This window comes from Rhopilema esculentum, chromosome 15 (assembly GCF_057945365.1).
Source record: "Rhopilema esculentum isolate cy_ngs chromosome 15, ASM5794536v1, whole genome shotgun sequence".
Taxonomy (NCBI): domain Eukaryota; kingdom Metazoa; phylum Cnidaria; class Scyphozoa; order Rhizostomeae; family Rhizostomatidae; genus Rhopilema; species Rhopilema esculentum.
This window is the reverse complement of record NC_142829.1, coordinates 10,599,285-10,625,558: the sequence shown is the minus strand read 5'-3', so window position 1 is coordinate 10,625,558 and position 26,274 is coordinate 10,599,285. Positions and strand designations below refer to the sequence as shown.

At 36.3% G+C, this 26,274-nt stretch overlaps 1 protein-coding gene across 1 annotated transcript; it reads right to left on the bottom strand.

Moving 5' to 3' along the window:
- Positions 1-232: 232 nt before the first annotated feature.
- LOC135685714 (PH-interacting protein) lies at positions 233-26,190 on the bottom strand. The gene is made up of 46 exons (XM_065201754.2): positions 25,989-26,190; positions 25,834-25,892; positions 25,729-25,758; positions 25,481-25,540; positions 24,101-24,251; positions 23,023-23,115; positions 22,717-22,805; positions 21,694-21,768; positions 20,878-21,018; positions 19,742-19,822; positions 19,112-19,140; positions 18,883-18,954; positions 18,127-18,197; positions 17,128-17,228; positions 16,741-16,781; positions 16,390-16,488; positions 15,784-15,841; positions 15,097-15,198; positions 14,828-14,894; positions 14,449-14,516; positions 14,148-14,276; positions 13,955-14,032; positions 12,579-12,771; positions 12,095-12,326; positions 11,785-11,878; positions 11,354-11,577; positions 10,878-10,949; positions 10,515-10,692; positions 10,247-10,363; positions 9,306-9,413; positions 8,889-8,961; positions 8,719-8,770; positions 8,499-8,581; positions 7,856-7,967; positions 7,551-7,612; positions 7,182-7,331; positions 6,343-6,487; positions 5,953-6,078; positions 5,403-5,472; positions 5,077-5,130; positions 4,740-4,766; positions 4,089-4,151; positions 3,742-3,837; positions 3,067-3,219; positions 1,908-2,727; positions 233-1,484 (listed from the first exon to the last, which is right to left on the bottom strand). The coding sequence occupies exons 1-46, from the start codon at positions 26,017-26,019 to the stop codon at positions 1,030-1,032; spliced, it is 5,484 nt and encodes a 1,827-aa protein (XP_065057826.2). The 5' UTR covers positions 26,020-26,190; the 3' UTR covers positions 233-1,029.
- Positions 26,191-26,274: the final 84 nt, after the last annotated feature.

Here is a 26,274-nt window from a genome sequence, read left to right as displayed (position 1 = left end):
CAAGTAGAGAGTGCATATATTGAGCTAGGTCTCAGCAGTATTGACTGTTTAGCTTCGCCTCACAGGTCCTTCTGTCTTTTAAGAAAACATTTGATAAAATCGAATGTTCTCAATCCTACTTCTAAAGGCTTTGTGGACTTTAAGTAATGCGATATTGTTATATACCGTTACAATGAAATGCGCTAGGATCGCGCAGATTTAAAACAGGCAAGACTCGAGAGAATACAGAGTCTAAAAATCATCAATAACTTAATGTGAATGTAGCATTATCTCTATGTGATAAATTACTTTGCTTTCAAGTAATTACAATGTTTACAAATATGCATCGAAAACAACACAACAAGAAAGCAGGATGGAGCTACAAAAAGAGTTGTTTTGTTTGTAAAGATAAAGAAATTCAAAAATGGATGGAATGGGCACTACTATCACGTGAAACTGTTTACTGGCTGGGTTTATCAAACTGGTTATGGTCTTATGATGCCATTTATATCTTAAATCTCAGGACAATGGTTAAGCAAAGCGTAACTTCGACGCAAAAGCTAGAGTGAGACCAGGGCCAGGAAAGATGTCCTTGCAAATTGGTTATTTCCTTTATGTATCTACGAGTATTTCACAAGCAACGTTCCGAAAACACGCTAAGAGCACTATAAAAACTGACCAACGAAAGTAAAGGAAAATCAACTGCACCTAGATTAAAATTCGCTGGCATTGCCAAAACTCTTTCGGGGGAAGAGGCATACGCCGATGAAAAATAAGTTTTTTCGACGCATCCAAGGGGATCTCCATATTAGAATATGCCCTTATCACTACTACTATAGCAACGACTTCAAGACGGCAAAAAAGGATCTTAGAAGATAATTCAATAGAAAAGGACAACATTTCCACCATCGGAAGACTGAATTAATATAAAAAGAAAAGACACTGCGATACAAAGCATTTTAGGCAACATTATTTCGTCGCAGGAAACGACATTCGATTACCCTTCAGTGGACACCTGATAAAAGAACTACTTTATCCCGTCTTCTGACATTAGGAATCGACGAAATCTGCGTATCTAGAAGCAGCTTTTCTCACCCGTCCTCTACTACTCACTCCAATAATATTGATGTCGTCGTCACTATCCGAACAAACGTCATCCACTGGCGAATTTTCATCATCTTCATTATAGTTAACTTTTAAGCGGGTTCGTTTCGATTTCCGTGAATTGGTTTCATTGCTTACAGTCGTTTGTCTATTTCTTTTTCGGGTTGAAGAGTCTTTATAACTATGACTATGTTGGTTTTGTGCTTTATTTTTCCCGTTTTCTCTAGTTCTCCGGTTCGTGCCCTCAGTTTGTTCTATATTATTCTCAACGCTGTTTGTGTCACTATCCCCAACATTGCTTCTACTACTGTTTTCGCCTTCGTCCTCTTCTTCATCATAATCCGATTCATCCTTCTTCGCATGGCACAGTCTCTTTATATTCTTAACCACATTATCTTCATCTAAAAAATCAGACCATCACTCTATTCATAACATAATAATTTGGTGTCCAGGATGTGAATAAAAAAGTTCAAGAGGCCTCAAGACTTTATGATATATCACCCTAAACGAATGAAAAGTCTGTTGATTAGCATTTAGTGCTTTGTGTATAATTTACTAATGCTTATAATTTGAGGGCTCGCTTTTTTGAAAAAACGATTTCAAATCCTTATGATACTACATATTTTTCCACGGCCACATATGGTTATATAAATACTTTATCAATTTTTGGTCATTATCGCATGCTTCACATTTGCTGAGAAGGAAATGCCCGGTCATAATTTGTACCATCTTAAAATTTAGCAGTGCACCATGAATAATTAATAATTATTCATATTTATCATAATCATAATTTATCATTTAGCATAATGGCGCAAATAACCAACCTGATATATCTTCTTCAGAGCTTTTGCTATGAAGCCTCCTCCGCATCCGACGCCGATGATGAGGATCGTTTCTTATTCCATTTTCAAGCTTTTGTTTATTTTCTTTTTCAGAGTCCGTTTCCAATCCGAAATGCTTCGGACGGATCCTTCTCCCAGACCGAGTACTATAGACGTGGCATTCGTGATTTGATTCTTCGACTGCCCCCGAAATATCTTCAGTTTTGCTGGTGTTACAAGTAGAATCAATTGCAACGCTAGTTTCACTGCCTTGGGGTCGTCTACGTGAAGAAGCAGTTAGGAATTCTCTCGGCATCACCACCCGTCTGACCTTCTTCCTTTGCACAACATTATCGCTTTTCTGTGACTTAGCACTTTTTGAGTCTCTTTTTGATGACACTCCGTCCAAATCTGTGTTTGAATCACATTCATCTGACAGCTCTCTCGATTGCCCAGTTCGAAGATTTAACACAATTCCTGTTCTACGGGGTGACGTTTCAGTCGTTGGCCAACTTTCTACAGCAAATGAGGCCTGATTAACGTCTTCGTTTCCGGACCTACGTCGAGATGTGTTCGATTCACTGCGAACTGCGTTCCTACGTAAAACTAGCCGCAAAGAATTTTCGTGCATTTCTTGGCTTGCGTCCGATTGTTCAGTTTTAGACAAAGCCTTTGAGCTATCTTTACATTCAACCACATTGTCTAAAAACGAAGTGCTCTTTCTATTCGATTGTTTACGTCGTTTTCGATTGCTTGATAAAGAAAGCAAGGCCTGCACTCGGTCTTCAAACAAGGCAGACAGCCGCAATGTCATACCGTAAATCTAGAAACATACAAAAACAATTCTAATTCGTATTCACTTCAATAGAAAGGAAACAAGTTATTTTCTTGCTCAAGAGATTTTTCTTAAGGTAACAGATATGATTTAAAAATAACCTTGAAATAACTATCTAACTTGTTGAATAAAGGTAATTGTGAAAATAGTACGAAGGAGACAGAAGTTATCACAATGACCTTGAGAGTTCTGTCTGCGAATATCGCATCTGCCGGTAGAACTAAAACGAAACACTCTCTTTGCAGATAAGGTGCTAAAAAGCGATGTTAAGAGCATTTCCCAAGACCTAATAAAATGAGAACGTAAAACGCAAAAGGATGAACATACCCTAGAGCGCTTGTTTGTGTTGTAAAGCCGGGAATTGAAAAACACGAGTCTAACATCACGAACCAGCGCCTCCGCATCGTCATAAAGTCTGTTATCCAGTTGCTGTCGCACAGTGCTTAAGTCCATTGGTTCACTCACAATGCTCGTGTAGTCCTATATCCGAAAGAGAAATCAGACATAATTTCTTTCATACAAAAAATTATTATACAGAAAATGCATAGTTTTCGACCATCACCACTAAATCTCCGTATTTACTATTCACCATTATATATCCTTTGAGTTGAATATATATTAAATTTGCACATTTAGGAAAGAAATAAAGAAAATATACAGCATGCTACCTCTCCATGAGATGTCAGTAGCATTCAAAACCTATTGTAAAAATTCTAAAATGATATTGAAAGAAGTTAAAAAGAAATTGATTTTGAATTTAGGATCTTTAGCTTTAATGTTTACTGAAACATAAATAATACATCTAAATAATTTCTGGACGCAACATCAGCACATGTGCATAAGAGCAAATCTTGGTTTCATAGAGAGATCTTGGTGAAAGGTTTTGGGAGTTGATTGTACCCCTTTTTTTAATAAAAAAATTAATTTAACATTGAATCAAAACTTAAAATATATATTTGCGAATCTTCTAAACTGAAAAGGAGAGTTAAGATGCAAGCATACTGGATATCGGTCTGTATCCACAGGCATTCTGAAAGGATCCGAGTCTTCTCTTGACATGAGGAAATCAAGCAAATCACCAGCTATGGAAATCCAGGACTAGAAAAGTAAAATAGAAATTTGCATATATTTCTGCAAACAAGAAACCAATTTATATGACCAAAATATAACAATCGTGAAGTTGATGACTATCTTACAAAAATCAAGGGGCTGGCTGTAAAAAAAACCTAGTCTTTTGCCCACAAAGAAATAGCAAACAGTGGAAATTACGAAGCCTGCGGCTCACAAGGAAATTTCAAAAAAGCCCAGAATCAATAAAAAAAGAATATCAAGAACATATTTGTGATTACCTGGCCAGCAGAAGATGAGCCTGCGGATGTAGATTCAAAAGAGCCTGCAGTATTGTCTTCACCCTGAAATAGACGCAAAATCAATGCCAAGGTTTTCATAAAAATATCTTTAGATAGGCTTGGATATAAGGGGAAGGGGTATAGGGGTAAGTGACAGAAGCCGGTTGGCAATTTTTTGGGGCGAATTGTACTGCGCACACATCTTTAAAGGTATCACCAATGTCGTGCAATTTGTTTTTATGAGATCATACCGTTAAACTAAGAAATAACTGCTAACGTCAATACCCTTTGGTAACATTCTCTAATAACAATTTGTCTCAGCTGTTCCTATACTTGAAACATTGACAACCACGCCTAAAAACCACGCCTAGAAGTACGGCAGTCGTCGGTATAATGATGAGCTACAGCCGTTGTGACCCTGTTTTCAGAACGGAGTTGTTCTTTGCAGAGTAAGATCATATGGTGCCAAGGGATACAAACACATGCCTTAACACAAGTCTACAAAAAGCGTGTTTCGGGGCTAGACGAGGCTAACGAACAGATGGGTCATGGAAAAAATCATTTTAAATATGTCACAACCCTTTCTTAACCTTTGTCTAGCAGACTAGAATATCTATATAATCCGCGCCAAAGAAATATTTATAAGTTTACCTTCGACCTGTTTTTCCTTTTCGATGACTAAAAACAAAATTAAGTGATATAATAAAAAAGAAATCAACAAATGGTCTAAATTGAAAAATGAAGAAAACCCATTTATTTCGTGCTACGCTGCACGGATCATAAAACATAACATGACGTTTGCAAAAACAAGTAAGTGCAGATGACTACCCGTAGCCATGTATTAAAGGAGGCAATGTACATAATTAGCCGGGTTCCCAGGTACAAAAAGACACATTATTAATCCAGATAACAAAGAATCACAGGCCATCTCATTGTAAATTGTTCAAACCCAATGGGATGATGGCCCAGTGCTATTCTCAAAACTTACCTTTGACTTCCGGGAGGAAGATCGCCTGCTTTCCGGTACTTTTTCGTGGGATATCTAAGAGAGAACATGATAAATTGCAATACCAGAGTCATGTGTTAGTTAAGCATGGAAGCAGGTCATCGTAATACTATTTGGGCCAGAGAGAATACTCTGAAAAAGAGTTGACAATTTTGAAATGCAGGGTCCATAAAGGCAAACTATAAGCGATTTTTTTGGCCAAGTTAAGTATATCATATTTTCACGTTGACATGGGTAATGAATAAACCAAAGATCAAAGGAATCAAAAATCGGCAACTCGATTTTTTAAAAATGATTATCAAGCTCACCTCATTTTCAAAAACTCCACTTTCCATACTTTGATTATAAAATGCTATCAGGTCTCTACAATTATGATCGCTAAAAATAAGAGGAAAGTCATTCATTCTTTCTGGCTCATCAAGCACAATTTAACAAATATTTTGATCCAAGGGGCAACAAAAGTAACGATATAAATGTAGTCAGAAGCAAAAGGCATATCGGTATTGACACAGCAGTGCATCTCTCTTTCCCAAGACGGGAAACAAGACTTACAAAATTAGAATTTACGCAGATAAAGATAACATAATAGTGTTTCAAAATCTAATATGAAAGGTAACACAGTGTGAAAAATGCTTGCGACTTAAATCTAAAGCAAAGTAGATTCAAAACGCAATGCGAAACAGCCTAGAAACTGAAGAACTCACAAGAAGAAGAACAAGTCACAGTGAGCTCTGGCCTGCTACTTCGTACTCCGCTAGCTATTAGCAGAAGGGGCAATAGGAGTATAATGTGGACGAAGGATCATGGACAGTGAGTGAATTATGATTTCGGTTAGAGAGGCTATTCGGCTAGACTTACCATATAAATTCAATCAAAAGTTTCGTTACCAACGAAGAATTCCTCGAAATCTCACTGCGATCTTCATTGTACAACTTTGCATTCTGCTCAATAAGTCTCACTTCCCAGAGTAATGCATTGCGTCTTCTGTTTTCGTAGGAAAATCGAAATACATGGGTAAAAATGCTGAGGAACAACTCAAAGCGTAAAGACACATGCTAGATGATGTCAAAATATAACCTGACTTTGAATTCTATATCATTGTAAGATATCATTGTAAGTTACCTGAACGTTTGCAGAATCAACTGGCCTCTGGCAGACACAGAGAAAGGTGGCAGTGTAGACAAGAAAAGTATTTAGCAAAGACAATCCTATGAGTACAAATCAAGAAAAATATTGCGATAAATATACCTGTAGAACTTATTGACAAGCCGTTGCCGAATGGTATTCAGATCAGTGGGGTGGGGTACTGTTGCCAAGTAGTCAGCGTAGCTGCTCACGTCAACAGGGTATGCAAAGGCTCCAGCAATGGCTAGCTCACTGAACTGTTCAATGCCTGTGACAAATAACATATTTGTAACTATTCACTATGCAATGCACTGAGAATCTGATTTCAACTAACAAAATAACACAAAAAACGCTTCCCTACGAGTACATTAAACTTCCTAGATTTCAACAGGATAATTTATGATATTTGAAAAGTAACTTTATGACAACATAAAATACATTCCAAACTTCTTTAGTTCTGGCAAGATAAAGAGGTGAATCTCTCTGAAATTGACTGAATAATAATAGAATCTTTCACTAAAAGCACTTTTGAATTTTGAAGGACTTTGATTTTGAAAAGAAGGAGACCAGAAAGAGAGAGATACGAGATAAAGTTTTAAGTATCCCGTGGAAAGGAGAGGGCAAAGCCCACGCCCCTTAGATGTCCTTTTACAAACATTAGAAATGTGAGGACAAATCAAAGTGGTTTAAAAGTGGTTTGAAAGTGGTTGAAAGAATCTTAAGAACAAAACTAAAACAACAGTAATCCATTAGCACATTTAAAGTCTTTTACTGGCCGTATATCCGGCCATTGGGAACATATTCAGCTGATTTTGTACATTTGCAGGCATCCTATGTCGTTATAAGAGATTGTAAGGTAAAAAACAAACAATTCTTATAAATATATTCTTATGACATCGGCGCTTTACCATAGAAATTTTTTTAAAAAAAGTACAAGAAGATGAGCGACCCAGGAAGCCTACCATTTGAGATGCGGTCTATGGCCTGGTCTCTCCCCTCGTCAGGCCAGTCGGAGGTCGACGGGGTATAATCAAATAGCGTTCGGTCTTCCAGCGTTAGCGGGATATCGCTGGTGAGAGAAGCACGATCTTCGTCTTCTGGTGCTCTCGGATCTACAAGGAATTCAAGAGATTTGACAAAGAACCCAGAAAATCGTGTGCAGTCCTTAAAAATATCATTCTTGAACAAAGGCTTAAATAAAGAGCCTCACACCATCGTCAAAAGTGTAGCAATTGTGTCGATAATTTAACTGGCAAAATATGAATTTTTGGAAGCATGGTTATGGAGCAATTTACTTATAGAATGATTGATTAACGAATCAATGCGCGTACCGTTTTCGGTTACAGGTTCCATGTCCCAAGGGCTCAGTCTTTCTTCTTCACCGGTATCCCATCTGCGTGGTAGATTGCACAATGTTATTAGATTTGAATCAAATAAATGGAACAAGAAAGTACACTGTTTTGTATTGATAATCAAGAAGGGACGAAAGCTCACAAAATGTGGTGGATAAAACGGTATGAAGACTTGAGTGCGGATGTCAATTGTATAACTAGTGCAATCGCTGAAAGATGACGTTCATTTGCAGGTCTTCTAACGGAACACCTGTAATAAAGAGAACTGGCAGAGTGTCACACACCTTACTACTGCAGAATTGAAACAACTTTCTGGGAAATCATCCTGAAACGGACCCTTTTCAACGATTGTTCCCCACCACCATCGATCTTCAATCACACTACGGAAGCGGTCGCCTGCGAAGGAGATTCACATTCGATTCAATTCGATCCACGTTCACACGAGAATGGAACGGACAAAAACCTTTCAAGAAGTATTCTTATTTTAACAAGTAATTTAATAATTCCAAATAACTGCCTCTCTACGAATTTCTGTCATTCGCCTAAAGCTTCAAAGAGAATTGAATGCCACAGCAAAGATTTTCAAAAACTTCCTATGCAATAGTCACCTATTGAAACGCTGGTAGATTAAACAAAACTATCAACCGTCTTCAGGCAGTCTTAAAAGCGTATCGTTGGAAGATCTTAATCGAAAGCATAACTCACAAAAGCCACAAATTGAAGAGCAACTGTTCCGAAAATACTTCAAAGGAAACTCGTGTCGTTTTATTCTGCTTCGTTCTATTTTCTGACGCTTAACTTGATAGACACGTTTAATTTTTCGTTCCGTTCTCTCATTGTGTGATAAAGAATATTAGTGACTGACGTATTAATACAGTGTCCTGGATGGCCCGAAAGGATATCTTGTTTACAAAACGAAATGGCTACCTGGTTGCCAGTCTCTTGCCTTTGCTTGCTCGTAGTGGTGCCTCAACACAAAGAAGTCTAATACATTTTCCATATCGTGGTACCTTGGAAATAAACAGAGATACTTATTAACACTTATTAATAATATTAATCATGTAAAATTACATATCATAAGCAAGCCCTAATAAAAAATAACGATAAAGAAGACAAAATAATTGAAAATAAACGAAACATTACATACTTGACATTGAATGATCCACCTGTGTTTGTGTTTGTTTCAGGGTTCATCAAAGCTAAAAAGCAAAAAGAAAATACTTGGAAACAATTCGAATTTTGCCAACCAACGATAGGAAGGGAATGACCATGTCGAATAAATGGACCATAAATGTGACAGAACGATGCTGCTCTTACCAAGTCGCAGGGAGCAGGTTCTCGGTGGTCCAACATTGTAGTGCACATTCACCACTCTGCATAACTCCTCGGCCTAAAAATTGATAAATTCCAAAACGAACACTGAGGACAATAAAAAATACAGCAAGGATTTATCACTGAATTGCACCACGCTGTCCAGAACATGGCTATAGCGAAAATGCCTGGAAGGAAGAGCCTACAGCACAAAAAATGATCGCACGAGCCTAAAATAATATACACAGTTTCATACAAAGTGATGAATGTAGCTACCTAGGCTGTAGTGAGAACAGCAAGGTATTCAGAAACGAACACGTGACGTACATGGTTAATTACCTAGACAGTGTCGTTAACATTGACAAAGCGGTGAAATACATATGTGCAGAAAAATCAGTTGAAACAATACGATGTAACAAATACCTTGAGGTTGTACTTCATGTAGCACTGTTTTTTTGGATTGATGTCGAGCAGATCACTTTCCAGCACAGCTTTGACATAAATCTCGTGGCCTTGACGAAAGTAATATACCTGAATAAAAGAAACATTGTGTTGAAACTGCATTAAATAGTGGTCAGTTGGCCTAACTCGCGGGGCGAGGACTGTACCAACCTATCAATTGAAGAAATCTAATTACCAATGATCATTTCTTTTTCGAAGGGCACTACTGTATCACTTAACGTCAAATCGTTCATGTATTCGTTGTTAAAATCAAGTTTCTTAAAAAAGAAATGTCATAAATGGCTCCTTTTTTCAAGTGAGCCTTGACCGATAAACAGTGCAAAAAACGGTTTTCTCGATACCTCCGGAATTAGAAAATTACTTTTAACAGGAAATAATGAAAGATGTCGGTTTGTCAAGCAAACATATACTTGATTATAAATAATGTGACGGAGTCACTGAGTGCCACGAAGACACGTGTTGCAAACTTACATAATCTTTAGAACTAACTTAAGAAACATTACGTATGCGGTTGTTTTGTTTAAGACTTGCTTTGTTTATCCCCCGCTGACATTGCTTGTAATTATAATTCATGGTATGATTAGTATGCGTAGAAATTTCTGGAACATTCGATGGTAATCTAGCAAGTATGATGTAATCACGGTAGGTATTTTAGTAAAGTGACGTAATTATAAGTAGCAGTATAAATAGAGGCTGTGTGCCCGTGAAGAGGGAATTCTTTTCTTAGTGGTGGTTAGAGAGTAGAGTTGTAATGATTTAAGTGATTATTTCGGCGTAGTAAAATTAAAAAGGTCTATTTCTTGCTTCGTGGACTGTTCAAGTAGTTGTTGCGCTCGAAGCAATATTGAGTTCACGACAGTAATGACTTAATCTCATTTGGGTATAAGTATTGGCTATATTACCTCATCGCCAACTTGTGGTACATATGGCGATTTTTGTGGCAACATGCTTGTTAGCCAGTCTGGCATTTTGTACATCTCCATATATTCCTCTGTATTTTCAATCGATTTGGCATCACTCTGCAATTATGAACACATTAAAGACATTAACATGCAGCCAGGCCATAAAATAAAACCTTTGAGTTTATTATAAAATGTATTGACATCAAAATTGGATTGACTTTGTAATAGGAACAAAAAACTCAAGGCAAGGACATAAGCTTCAGGCCACCTCCGCTTTTTTCGATGATTTCTTTTTGGTCGCTGTACACTTCTTCGAAGGTGCCTCCTTTTCATTCCCAGATTGCTCGTCCTCTTTCTCGCTGGCAACAATCTCGATCTCACTTTCGTTCTCTGTTCCATTTTCGTCCACAGCCTCGTCTCCGCTGCTGAAAACTCTTCTTAAGCGCCTAAGAAACGAATAAGAAGACAATTAAAGGCCATACTAGTCATGATCAATTACGTTCAGTTATCTTTATTATATTTTTCTGTGATAAGCTACAAAGCCGAGGACGAATGAAATCAAAATAAAGAGGAGAAACTGTGTAAAATACCTTCTAAATAGAACAAACGGATAAATAGGTACTAGATATACCTTCTTCTACTCTCGCGCTGTTCTTTTTTAAGACCAACCTCAGCAGTCCAGTCAGAGTCTTCGCTGGAATCGCTATGAGCAAAAACAATTTTCAAAAGGAGCGCAATTATTCAACAGAAAATAGTATACAAAGTTTTAAACACGTGAAATTTACTTTGGGACATCACTGAATTCTCTTGGTATCCTCGCAAAAACGTGAAAAGGGGTAAAAAACCCTCTTGTGTCGAATGAGCTAAACTACAAATGCAGCGAAGAAAAGGAAAAGGCTTGTGAATGGGGCAGGAGGGCTCAAAGTTGTGAATCCGGGTTTCAATGCTTAATGCGATCATTAGGCAACCGTAAAAGGGCAATACATGACAATTAATGAACAAAGGCACTACCAAAAAACGTTTGAATATTATAGTCAGATACCCAATTTTAGCTTAGTCAAAGCTACACATAGCTCTTCACTTCAATCCCTATTATGGCTACGTCACCTGCTATCGCTGTTCCAGTCTGAGTCACTCCCGCTACTAATAAACTGCTCGACATCAATAATTCCCTCCTCCTCATCGTCATCATCTTCATAATTCGGCTGCTGCACCATTTCAGATGGAACAGTGTAGCTGATTCTCTGTCTGGGCGCTGCGCGGCCTCGTCCACCCTTTGTCGCTTTCTTCGCGCTTTTCCCTTCATTTTCTTGGCTGATTATTTTTGAAAGCTGAAGATAGAAATCGGTAAATTTAAAAGAGATACAAGAACCGTAATAGGCATATGTAGGAGGTTATTTGCTGCAGCAGTAAAAATTCACATTAAAAGATTTTCAAAACTTGGATTCACTTATCTAAGATAACTGATTTTCATAAAACGGAAAGTCATGATGATTGTAAGTAATGTCCTTAACGTTTTAATGAGGAGAAAGACTCACTCGTTGCGAGGTTGAAAGTGGTCTTCGTTTCTTTTCCCGTGTATACTTCTCGATCTCTTCCTTTCCTTTTTCTTGTCGATACAACTCATTTTGCCTTGAAACAAAGACATCAAACATAAATCAAAAGATTAGTTTAAGAAACACCTTAAAAGACTATACGTATGTAGTGGGACGCAAAAAGTCAAATTTAATCAAAATAACCAAGTTACAATAGAGATGGTCAATAAAAACTGAGAGAAATATTTTTGAGCGGTTCTGCAGTGGGTTTGCTACTCAACCGCGAAGCCATTTGAGCAATGATTCAACTTACTTTTTAAAACAAAACTTTTGAGAGGGAAAGATCTTTCGATTCCTCCACAGGGCTAGTTCAGAGGCAGAAACATCTTGTGAAATGAAGACATTGCTGTCCACCTGACGCACTCCTTCGACGTCACCAGTCTGTCTCAGGCCCACTCCACCCCCTCCTCCACCCCCCGCGGGGCTGCGAAGAGGTGACCTTGAGCCTCGCTGTCTTCTTTCTGGCGATAGCAAGTTCTGCCGTCCTAAAAAACAAATTAGCTATCAAGTTTACCTAGAAGTTAATTGGCAACACTAACGTAAAGATATATCAAAATTTTTCTTTAAGCACGATTAATGTTTACGAAGCAGTTTCTTCTTAGAACTTCTTGCAATGTTGTGGCTGTATCTTTCTATCGCCCTCATTGCTAGTATCGACTGATTCGCTATCTCATCCGTGGTTCCGAAAGAAAAACAATTCGCCCTCATCAGTAAGGAAATAAGGCACGCACGCTTACCTGTGGCAGCAGCCTCCTCTGCAGCAATTTCTGCCAGCAATGGTGGAAGGTCAGACACGGGTATTTCCACTCTCCTTGTCGGCAAATTATTCGCGTTTCGTCCAGGAATGAGCAGTTGGTAAAACGGAGGATGTGGGTTGCCATCAACGTCAACAAGAAATGGAGGCGGCATAAGATGAGGTGCCATCTGCGTCTATGTAAATAATTGTGTATCGAAAAGTAGAGCACGAATAGATTTTTCGCCTAGGAATTTCACAAAATATGCCAAAATTCACTTTTTCTTCTTCTCAAATTTGGATACATCATTCCATTCTGAAGAAAATTAGTTATTGTGAGCATAAAGACCATTCAAAATTGTACAATTTGAAAGATTGCTAAATTTGCCTCAACGCTCAAAGGAGCTGAACTAAAGAGCTTGGCCGAAATAAACAAAATATTAGAGTTTCTGATAAACATATAGTGATACTAATGAAAATAAACCCTTTTCAATAGGAGTGCTTCACCGCTTTTATTAGGAGAACTGCTGGTTACTAATATTTATGGGCAGCAATCCTCTCAATAAAGTTTTGAAACAAATTACAAAAAAGATAAAATAATAGACCCATTCGACTTACGGCCTCATTTTGAAAAAAATTTCAAATTATTTTGTACAAAATTTCTGACCTCAGATTCGGATTGCGAGCAATGATTTTAGTATACTTTGAAGTTTTCATTATGGTATTGCTCACGATATTGATTTTATGACGACAAAAAGATGAAAATTTGATAAGGGATTTGACCGTGATTGGCGACTAGGGGGGGTAAAGTTTCCCCCCGAATAATTTTTTGCGGTCAAATCCCTTAAAAGTTTTCAAACTTCATTTCTCCGTAAAATCTATAATACAAGCACAAACAATATGAAAAATTGCATCCAGCCTAAAATTATGGTGATAAAACCAAATCTGAGTTTTAGAAAGTCGTATAATTAGGTTAGGAGAAATTTTCAAAACGAGGCCGTAAGTCGAATTGGTGTATTAAGACTCCGTTTCGTTTGAGTAAAAGGAAGGAAATTTATTTCCGTTATTTTTTTGGTACGATGCACTTTTTCCCTCACGTTCATAATGAAAAATAAATAAAAGTCGTTTATGTTAGCCAAAACTATAAAAGAACCTTCTCGCGAAGAAGCAGATGCAGTAGCTGGATTGAGAATTTGCGATTAATGTTCCCAATTAAAATCTGTTTCCAGTAAAAAATCAACCCTCTTTTCCATCGTATCCAAAAATGTCGGTTCCCAACCGTTTACGCTGCAGACAAACACGATTTGATTCAGTTTCTCTTCCTAGAGTAAAGGGGTTCTTAAAGTCTAGCTTTAAATGAATAGTAGCCAAAAACCAAACCTGTTCATCTAGAATAAAATTGTTCGCATCCCTGATCAATGGTCTGTAATCTGTATGAAAAAACTGCTCGTACGGAACCTTGAAAAAAAGAGCAAAACGAGATTATAGATTTTCAGAAAAGCTACAGAAACTTGAAACCTGAAAGAGTACAAATTTCAAAAGTCATCATAAATGAAGTCTATCATAGCCTTACCTTTTTAAAAGGTTCATCGGAACCAAATCCAAAAATGCAAAGATGACCATGGCTGTCTGAAACTGCAAAACTCATTCCATCGGGCGCGAAACGTGAATCAAATATTGCTCCATGTCCCTGGCCCTCAAGCTAGAACGAAATGGCAACCAAATAACAAATACCAATTAACATAAAACAACCAATTCGTTGAGTAATAACGAATGGATTTTCTCAGCTCGGTTAAATGCACGTAAACCTAAAAATAACAGAGCATTAACCTCGAAAAAAAGCTAGAGGTCAATGGATAAGAAAAGGTACTCACCAAATTAAAGAAACTTTTTATCATGACGCCTTTCAAAATATCCCATAAAATAACATTGCCATCGTGTCCTGCAAGAATCACAGGATATCAAATGGCCTCGCGGATGCGATATTAATTAGATATGTATTATCTATTTTATAATAAAATGAATTATTATATATTAGATATTTATTACGGATTACACTAAAGAAACTGATCAGCTAGTTATTTAAACCAACAGAAAACTAGTTGTTTAATTCCTCCTTACGTACACTATTTAGCAGAATGTGAATTATTATAAAATGTTAAGAGAATAAAATTAGAAAACAAATGAATTAGTTCTATTTTAATGATGCTCTACTGTGACAAAGAACAATGGGATTTCAAGATAAGGCCTTACCAGCACTTAGGTAAATGTATGGCTCATGGGGATGGCACTCAAGAACAAATACTTCATCTGAATGACCCTTAAAAAGAAATAGACTTTGGTCGAAATTTGAGCACAAAAAATTGCGCGAAGACACAGAGGCAGAAAGGACAGGCAGAAAGGACCGGAAGAAAAGGCAGGCAGAAAGACAAGTAGACAAGTTAAAGGAGAATTGTAAATAAATGAGCAAAGCCATACAAAAACTACAACATCAACACAGAAAGCAATTGTTTTGGACTTACAACCAAAATGTGAATCAGTTCGCCAGAAAATGAATCCCAAACTTTCAGCGAATGATCAGTAATTGCGGTTACCAGAAACTGATCGTCGACATTCCAACCAACCTGAAACAGCAAGGCATCAGTTAACAATAAATGGAATAACCTATTAATTTCAATTGTAATACTCCCTTCATTGTCCTAGCTTCAATTCAATAATAGACACCTCTAGCTTGACACCATGGATGAAAGAAACTATAATAAAGAATTATTTTGCTACTGATTCACTTCAGTTTCTAATAAAATGGAGTGTACGCAAAATACAACAACCAAAGAATTTATAGTAACGTAAAGGTGAGCTTTCTATAAGAGATCTGTGTGGACCCTTGTCCTCTGCCCTGAGCACGAAGAAGAAAGGCCGCTAGCTTCCTTTCTCACTATATTTATCTTTCCCAGTGTTGCTAACGTGTATCAATTTGTTGCTGGGTGAACAGGAAGCTAGCGTCCAAGATATCGTTTGAGCCAGGCTCTGAACCTGCAATCTTCTGCACGTGAAACAACAAGTAGAAACGCTTCCACTAGTTGCACTGGTTGGTCACGCTTCCAGTAGTTTTACTGGCTGGAATGCAGGAAAATTGCTACATAAGAAATGATTTTAACAATGTCTTTGTTTTGTGACCAACACAAACAAACCACTGTCAATGCACTTACCATTGTCACCTTAAGTTTCAGGGACTTGAGCGATTCTTCGTCCAGGAAACTCGGGGCGCTAAAAGGAAGTAGAATTTATACTGTTGTAATAATAACCAAAGAAATTGTGTGATGAATTATATCAAGTGCTCTATTGTTTATTATCGTATGAAAATTATAAAACTACGGAAAAATCAAGGCATACCGCTTTGAATGTCATTGACAATTAGATTTGGTTAAGGAGAGGGCTGGTGGCGTGGCTACTGACAACACATTTCTTCTTACGACCATAAATACATTTTCTTTCTCTAAGCGAAAATATCATAAAATCGTGTTTTGAAAAATAGCAAATTAGGAAATAGTTATGCATCTTGTTGTGCTAATTGCAAGTTGCGGTATTTCAAGTAGCCATGAAGTTAAAATAAATGAAGTTAGGCTCTGTGGCTGTTGTTTCTGATAAATCGACCAATGTTAGATGAAATGATTCACTGGTGTGGCCACACGCACATCCAACAATGTCAAGCAATCCCCAACAAGACGTCTAAAAATATTTGTATATATTGGATAAAATGTTGCAATGGTTTAGTTTTGGCCTTTATATAACAAATAAACGAGCAAATAGACAACCTTTTCAGTCGTTCATATGCATTCAATGCAATGTGCTTCCATTCGTTTCTCTGAAACTGCCATATTCTTGCTGTCCCGTCCCTTGATCCCGTCGCAAACCTGAACAAGACGTCGAGTTCCATTAAAATGCAATTCGCATCTAATTACAAGATGCAAGCCGTATGGAACACAAGATGTTTGGCAAGCAGTACATAGTTTAGCAGGATATCTCCTGACAAAATAGGGGAAACAGACGAAAGGAGAAAACTTTCAACCATAGAGAGGTAGATGGGATATAAAAATTACTTAAATTTATAGAAATGACATTTCAAAGAGCAGGAGATAAGCAGGAGATAAGGTGCCGGTACGAACCTGAAACCTGAATTGCTGAACTGGATACTATCGACATGATCCTGCAAAAACAGGTAGTTAAAACCATAAAGATTTGCCACTCCAGTAGTCATAGTTTAAATTTAAGTAAAGTTGACGAAATTAAGCTCTCAATCTTTTTTCATTCAAAAGTATTCATTTATCTATCCAAATTTAAGGGAATGACGTCAAAATTCTCAGTTGAAAAATTCATGCAACCACAATTTGAAAAATGTCTTGAGCAAAACGATTCCAATATATTCTAGCATCGCTAAGACAATAGATTGATAAAGTTGTTAGGGTATGAACAAGTATACATAAAACAGAAAATTGGGCACTTTAACGTGCAATAACTGCTACCAAGAAACAAAGGAAAAATTTCAATCTTACTGTGTGAGCAGATAACTCAGCAATCTTCTCCACTGGGGCTGGCATCATTTGATAGACACGAATAATGTTGTCAGAACTGCCAGTGACCAGAAAACCACCACCTTAAATCGAAATGGTCACCTTCAGCGACATTTCTTTTACTCATTCAACAGCAAAAAAGGCGGTGGACCATGGTCCCTGCCATTGTCTGTTTATAGATACCCAAAGTTTTCTATCCTGTAGCCCTTATACATCTAACTTCTAGGCAATACTCTGGCATGAAGTGGTTAGAATTTGACAAATTAATATTGACAGCTTAAAGTATGTTGCCTACATTAAGTGGCTTAGATTAAACATAGTTTCCTTCCAGATTCTCAACACAAGCTGAAGTTCCAAATAGAAATCTCCCAATCCATGTTTCCTGGGATTGTTTGAATACAGACCGCAGTCAAAATTTGAATTAACTGAGCCCGCTTCACAGATCCGAATAAAGATTAAGTTAAACTTTATCTAAATTGGCATAATTCTTTAATTTTCATTGGCATCCACGAATTGACTGCAATTATGCAATGTAATCTTCGACCTCACTTGAATAGAATAATGTAGTGAAAGAACACATTGTAACAAACACCTTTTGACTTACTACATTTGAAACAGTTCTGGTGACGGTGTCTTAAAATAGGAAGCAAGCATTTACAAATTTATGGTCCTAAGCACTGTGGTCTATATCATGACAAAAACGCAACTACACAATTATCTGAAAACTTTCAACTTCCCCTACTTCTTTTTTTCGATTCTGCGCCAATGTTGGCTCGTTTAATATAGAGATTAAGGAGGGCGATAATCGAATATTTCAAGCTAGATGTTTCAGCCAGATAGGACATAGATATCATCCTCGTTCATAATATAAAATATACAAAAGAAAAACAAAAACGATAAACTGGTATTGATAGAAACGAGGAATCTTCGTTTAAAATGGCAGCAATGAAACATGTATTCAATTTATAGGCACGCATTTACCTGGACTGAACGAAGAGCAAAGCATCTGTGCACCTGGACGTGATTTCTCGTTGAATTTCACAGGTGTTGATCTGAAAAGCGATTAAATTTGAATTAATGACGCTGATAAAGATGCTGAATGTGACAGATGGTTTTGGAAACTTGGAATAATTCCGATAATAGAGAATATAAACAATGAAATTATTTTAGGAGTCTAAATTTCAGAATTCAAAGAAAAAGTCAACAAAATAATCTCGTTGCTTGCTAAAGTAGAAATGTACAGATAAGAGAATCGAAAATACCTGCCAAAATCTGAACGAAGCAAAAAGAACACTTCTGCTCAAAGGAAAAGCGGCCTAAATATATTTACATAAGAATACCCTTACAAAAGCTGGGTTTGAGTTTTTTAGATTATAAGACAGAAATATGATTTAAAAGCACGGTCCTTAAAAAAATTAATTGTCAAAAATCAACTTCGAAATAAATTGAATACTTTCTTGCCAAAACAAAGAGAATATGGGCATTGCAAATCTGCAGCTGGAAAACTGTGTCAAAAGATTAGTTGCCTTCGTAAAACATGGAAGTTTTGACATGAAAGCAATCAAAGCTATTTTGCTTTATACATTTTCTTAATGTAAATGTGGGTTGACCTCTTTTAGTAAAATTCAGGATTTGCGTGATTATTTTACGCCAGAAATACAAGGTTTATCTCCGGTCTCAAAACTAATCTCATAATCGCGGCTAAAAAGCATTTTCTGAATCCTGTAAAATACTCACTCAAAACTATTTCCTTTTATGTCCCACTTCCAAAAACAAACCGTACCATCACCCCCAGTAGACATCAAATACCTAAAGGGAAGATTTAAACATTACACATTACACAACAATGCAGCAAAAAGTGTGACAAGGAATAGCGAAATGGAACACGAAAAAGCACACCAACTTGAATATGGTAATGTATGTACATGCAACTGCAGAAGTCAAAAAAGTAATAAAAAAATAATACCTTGCATCTTCATGTGCAGAAGGGCAAAACTGGAAAAAGAGAAAACCTCAATGATTACTTAAGATATGAGAAACACCTTTCTTAATGGAAATAGAGCGAATTACCTTTTTAATAAGAAAAGGTTGCGTTCCTTGAAAATTTTTTTGCTTTTTGTTTCAATTGTTGTTATCACTCTAAACTTCATTTCATTCAACTTTGCTGAAATATACTGAAAAAAGTAAAGATCTATTTTATTACACATCTATTTAAAGCGATGTCACGTTGCAACTCTTTTTTTATTATCGCTTTGCATGCCTAGCAGGACAGATCCGTTCTTGCATTCAAAGTTTGACCATTCTAGGGACTGTCCTGATGGTGTGCAACGGATTTGTGGCTATTAACTGATTTTGATCAAAAAGAGAGAATTTCAAATAGATTACTTTTCGGAAATATGTTTCCAAACTTCTCGATTCTATTTGATGTCGCCCAAAAATCTACGAAACGTGACTGCAAAGGGACTGTGGTTTAGAACAAGCTTCTTTGTCTACCAAAGCTAGGTCCTTCCCTATAAAAAGTAGCATGAAGACAACCCTATACGTTGTCTACATATATACAATATATACAAAAAAAGTTGCTTTTAACATGACAAACCTGAAGGGAAGTGATCATTCCAGTATGTCCTTGTAAAACAGCAACAGGGGCTGTGTTGATCAAACTCCACACCCTTATTGTCTGTCGAAACAATTGGTTAAATTAAAACATCACAAGGTAAAAATCAAGCAAAGGTCGAAGGATAGTCAAAATTTAAATCAAAATTTAAATCAAATCTTTATTTACGAATGTTTAAGCATACAATTACCATTGATATGAAACAATCACTTCAAAATTTCATAAAGCAAATCGTTATTGGCGTTGCAGCTTTGATATATCTAGTTTTAGGCTGTAAAATGGAAATGTGGCCAGCGACAAAATTGAGAATAGCCATTAGTGGAGAATTAATAAACTGATTTTTTTAATAACGATTGATTCAACAGCACAAGACTGGACGTGTTTCTTTTAAGATAAAGTAACGAAATATGATTCTTCAGGAAATCTATATCAAATATAATAACTTGGTGCAGCACAGCTTTCCAAAAGCAGTGTCTCACTTTAAGTAAAATGAGATACAATGGAGTCTAATAACCCTAGACAACAAATGCTTTCAGCACGCCCTTGAGCTATACAGCAAGCAACCCTTCAACTGCTTAAAAAATAAAGGAAAGAAGAAAGCGAGAACTTTTTACAAAAAAATGACCTAGAAATCTTACCAGGCAAATATTTACGTATATCATGTTTGTCTCAACATTCACAAACGACAACAACCTATGACTGGTACTCTTTGTTGCTGTTATACCATGTCCGAAACCATTTCAACAAAACATTGTCTAGCAGTCCCCTATTGTTTTCAGAATCTCTTTTCATGACCACGATATTCACCCATCACTGATTTAATACACAAATATTCGATCAGAACGAAGATCCACCACAGTGTCCTCTCCCTGAGCGAGTTGCTGTGAATTTTGTTTTGGTTTCAAACGTCTAACAATGATTTAAAATTAGGCATTTTTTGTCGGGTTCACCCACAATAACTAATGTCGAATGCTGAAAAGGCAGATGAAGTCCCTCTTTTAAGGCGAGGCCTTTAAAGCAGCCTGTTCAACTTTATTCCCAATAGCTTGACCAATCGTTTTTTCAGTAACTTTGCAAAGGGCTGCAAACACAACTAAAGCAAAATAACTTAACCATACCTTGTCACAACTACCTGCAGCAATTAAGGAATTTTCCTGATTGATCGCCAAATCTGAAATTTCGCCAGAGTGACCTCTCAATGTTGCTAGAAGCCTGCCATCGAAACTTGACCATAATTTAACAAGATTGTCATCTGCACCCTAAGCAAAAGATTACAAAATTTTACCAATCTTCTTGCATACTGCTGCAAACCAAGAAATATTCATATGGCAAAAATTCAACCTACAGCAAGATAATTGCTAGGGTTTTTCTGTAGTGCCTAAATCTTTGGTTATTTGTTCGGCCCCATTCTCTAATTTAAAAACAGAAGCCAATCTCTTGCTTATGAACCAAAAAACATCTTTGAAACTTCAAAACATGCAATAACTATCTGCATTATTTGAAGTTTAACTACTGGCGTTCTCACAACAGTCTAGCTTTAAACATATACTTTCACTGAGGTAGGACTGTTATTTTGACTATCTCGTACAAATTCTCAATAAAAATTATGGCAAAAAAAACAAATATTTAAGAATAAGGTTAGTTGTCAAACAATAAATGAGAGACACCGGAAATTTTATGACTGGTTAGAGAAAAAGACAAACTTCTTGTCTTTGAAAATTGATAAATAATTTTGCTGGAACTTATTTATCTGATTAATCATCTTTGAAATAGAGAGAAGCTAAAATGTTAGTTGTGGCTTCAAAGAAGATTTGACAAAAGAAATCACACAATCAAATTTTGAATCCACAACAGATTCTGTAATTCCTTATGATAAATACATATACAAGTGAAATGATGATTTGTATGCTAACTGAAAACGGTTAACACCTCACCGTAGCAATGACATGACCAGTCTTGTCAAATAGTACACAATAAACAGATGCCAAATGCCCAAGTATTCTCTTGTGCTGAACATAAAAACCTCATTATACAACTGGCATAACCCAACAAACAAACATTGTGAACTCTGAAAATACATTTGGCAGAAAAACCAACCAAGGCGATGAGTCCACAAAGTGTTTTAAGAAAACATCTGCTCACTCAAATGCTTAAAATGTGTCTAAGTTGAAGTGCTACAAGCATCGTTTTAGTCACTGCATTCCATGTCAAATCAATAAATGAGCATTCATCTCTAATTCAGGGAAATCCGAGAAGTCTTCTCATCGTCTTAACTTTTAACTTGGAAACATACGATGGAATTAGAATTTTTTTTACATTATTGGTGTGTAGAACAACAGGGGTCTTACATGCAACCCCAAGTTTCATGCTTGATGCAACCATTAGGCAACTAATAAACTACCAGAGTTGAAACATACAAGCCAACAAAAATCTTGATACCTTCCGGGAAATTAAATATTTCATAACTTTAAAAATTGGCTTTTAATGGCTGCCTGATAATTGCATGAAGCTTTAAACTTGGAAATAATACAGCTCTTATCAATACATTACAACCAGAAGCTAGATAGGACAGCAATGGAGTTTGCCAAAGGTGTGTTATAATAACTTTTATTCTCTTATTGAACTTATGCAATAAAGAGGATTTTTGCTTGACACTAAAACCATATAGCTAGAGAATAATGATAATGATTTGCAGGGTATACAAGGTAAAATAATTGACAAATGGAATGGAATTATGAAAAGGCTTAATGATAACCTGAAGAAGGGAGGGGGGAGAAACAAAAAATTATGCTAACAGAAAAATTTCTGGCAGTATTGCAATAGGTACCAAGATTTACTAACTGTAAAAAATAAACCTCCTTTTAACATAACGTTGCCCAGGAGAAAGGAAGATACATCTGAAAGGACTTGTTTGACAAACAGGTATAGCTGTATGCTTGTTAAGAAAAAAAGCTTACCATAGACACTTTGCTATAAAGGTTACAGCCACTGACAAAGTTTCTATTTCTTGATGAGCCACACACAGATCTTGCAGTTACTATATTGACTGAAAAAATTTACAGTATATTATACACTATTTTGAGATATAGGAACATAAGAAAAGTTCAGCAAATAAAGATGTAGTATATATTTAGAGATGAATTCTTTAACTTAACTTCAAAATAGGTTTATGTCAAGTCTTACCCTAATCCCATCCAAATCCAGTCATAAAATTCCAAACAAAATTGTCAGTCAGGATGAGCATAAAAATTTCAAATTCTTACCAAAGTTTGACTTTCCAGATATGCAAGGTGGCAATGCAGGGCATCCATGAAAGCATACCGCTTCAGTAGTAGAGTTTCTTGGCTGAAGGGAATCTGTGAAGGGAATTTCACAAAGTATATCACACAGTATCTTGCTTTTTACTGAATTGTTGATATACAAACATACAGACATTTATGATAAAAAGATCAATCATAAAAAAAATAAGACGGAAAAATCAAAAATTTGATGGTGCCTTTATCAATTTGCTTACCAACTGCTGGGGTGAACCTAGAAAAACTATGCTGGTGTTCTGGGTAAAGACTGTTGTCTGGGTACAGCTCACATACCCAGGCAAAAAATGATGAAATTAGCACCCGTGGTACTTATTTAAAAAATAAACTTTTACAGGGGATGCTTATTCGACAGGGGTGGTTTAAGCAGGGGCGCATGTTAATTTTTGCTCAAACCAAATTTATTTCCATTGTTTTCAAGTTCTTTTCTGAAGAAGATTATAACAAATGTAATACACTTGGTGAAAAAAATTGAAAGCTATAAAATGTCAATTTCTTCATCCTTTTCATGATCTGAAGCAACCATTAGAAATTTAGGCCCTGCTGCTATAACATGCAGTACAATATAAAGATATAATGACAATCAATGTAAGTAAATTGTACCAGAAAAAATTGTTTTTAAACAAATAATGACATTTCGAGCATAGCCTGCTATCAAATGAAATTGAACAGTGATGATAGAACTAAAAAACCTTAAAGGAATATGGAATACGACAAATGGAAAAGGAAGACGGATATAAGAGAATGGATATGTATATAATTTAATATATAATACATAATTTATGTATATGTATATATATGCACACTAATATGAAGAAAAGAAAAAACAAAGAAAAAGGAAGGGGGGGGGGGTTATTGAAGATATGTAAACTGTTTATTAAGTCCAGAAGGATATAAAGTTCCAAGTTTAAAAATGATTCGTTTTTCCAGTGACTTTCTCTTTGTGCTGTCTGTTGGGGCAAATAAGAGGCCAAGAACCTGTTCCTTGTCACACAACCTGATGGCTAAATACAAAATTTATACATACCTGATCTTGCTCTAAGCAGTGAAAAATTTCCAGTTGTTAGCAATGAATTCACATTTTCTATCTTGGTTGGGATGACCTTTTCAACAAAGGAACCAAGTCTTGACAAAAGCTTGATGATATGTTCATTTCGTATATGATGATTGAGAGATTCCTAAAAATGAAACCAACAACATATTAATATAACTCAAACAGATTAAGATAGCAACCTTAATGACATATAATATAATTTTACATCATTTAGAAAAAAACTGTTTTCCAAAACTGAGCAATGCGAAATGATACAAGCTGTACTAGGATTGGATTGTAATTTGATTGGATGCCTACTGTTCAGTTAGGCATTCTCATTGCAATTAGGACATGTGACTAAGCATGTGTTTATACCTTGTTTGGTTAAAAAAACTGGCCAAACTAGCAGATTTGCATAGGTTATGTTTCAAAATATAGCTTATCAAGTACATTTCTGGAAGATTTTTCTACAGCTGCAAATCAAATGATCAAGATTTGGCAGGGTGCTGTGCTGAGTAACAAAGTGAAATAAACACTCCCCTTTTGTATCTATCTATCATATCTTTTGGAAATTGAAGATAATTCAATATGTTAGAAAAGGTCAGAACAACAAAGAAAGGAAAATAGGTTTAGTATATAGTCGGTTTAAATATTTCCCTACATTTCTAGAAACTACGGGAAATTTGTCGAACACGAATAAGTCACGAATACCTTAACTGTTTGAAACACCTATCAACACCCTGTCCTTATAAGCACTACATTTTATTTAAGCCAAGCCATAGAAATAATTATTGTTATTGTTATCACCTATAATTTCGTTTATAAATCGTATATCTGAACATTTTCAGCCCTTATAAGTAAAGCGGCATCAAAATTCAACGAAATTTCACCAAGGTTTTTGAAATGTTAAGGGAACATCGTATACCCTCCTAAACAAAGAATCAAATTTACGAAGAACTCCGTAATCAAGCCCAATTTTACATATCTTACTCTCATCTCAGTTCAAAACAGAAGCGCCATGTTTGAAAAATTCAACTTCCGGTTGGCAGAACCCTCGAGTTTGATTGGCTCAATTTAGAAAAACACTGCATTTGATTGGCTAAGCTGAACTCAACAGACGTGCTGAATTTGTGAAACGAAAACCGCAAACCACACTGGATCGTAGGCAAGTTAGCTCTACCCAGCTGTTATTCAAAAGAAAGCCCAGTTCATGAAAGAGTGTTACAAATAAAAATGACAAGCTGTAAATACACCAAAAGCTTCAACTCTGACGTTTATTATAACATTGAGCTTCAAGTCAATACTAAAACCATAGGAAGTAAAGGATGGCAAGAACTGGCAACTTGAGACAAAACTAGCATAGGACACACTCACCATGTCATCCATTGTCCGGGGATGTGAATTACCAAGCCAGTCTGTTCTTCTTGGAAGAAGCTAAAAAATGTTTTTAAGTGAACAAACTTATAAGTATTCATGTGGGCTTTATTTTACTTTTTTCCTGATTAAAATAATAAATAAAAATAAATTCATAAAAAAATACAATAATAATTTTTTATGGCAATTGGCATTGGAGAATTTCGTTTTAGTCTGAATTAGAGAAAAAGGGGTGCAATTTTACTTACATGATGGGTCCCGATCTCTCTCCGTAGGGCCTAGGAAAAACACAAAAAATTAGACGAAGCTAAAAATAAAAAAAAACGGCAAACGGCGAAATCTAGTATACTTACTTTTGCAGCCTCCTGACACGGGCCATCCTCAAGGAATTTGGCAATAAGAAAATATGTTTCTACGAAAGAAATAAGAGAGGTCAGAGAACGGAAGGATGGGTCTAAACGAGAAGCGAAAGCTGGCAACGGGCAACATAAACTGTAATATTTGTTACCTTGTTCGATTGCTACGGGCTTAGGGTCCATTTCTGTACACGAATTCTGTCTCTCAGCATCTCAAAGTTGTATGCACTAAAAATGAAATAAATTATATTCAGGCTCCAAGATCACTGTTTTCCTCAAGGCTCCATAACTCGGGATTTCAGATTGGCGTGTTCACATCAAAGTTGTTCGCGAACAATAGCTACAGTCTGAACTGGGCATGCGTTGAATTCTGACAATAGGTTCAAAGGAGAAGTCTCATTGGTCAAAAGAAAAATCCAGCATTGTTCTTCATGTGTT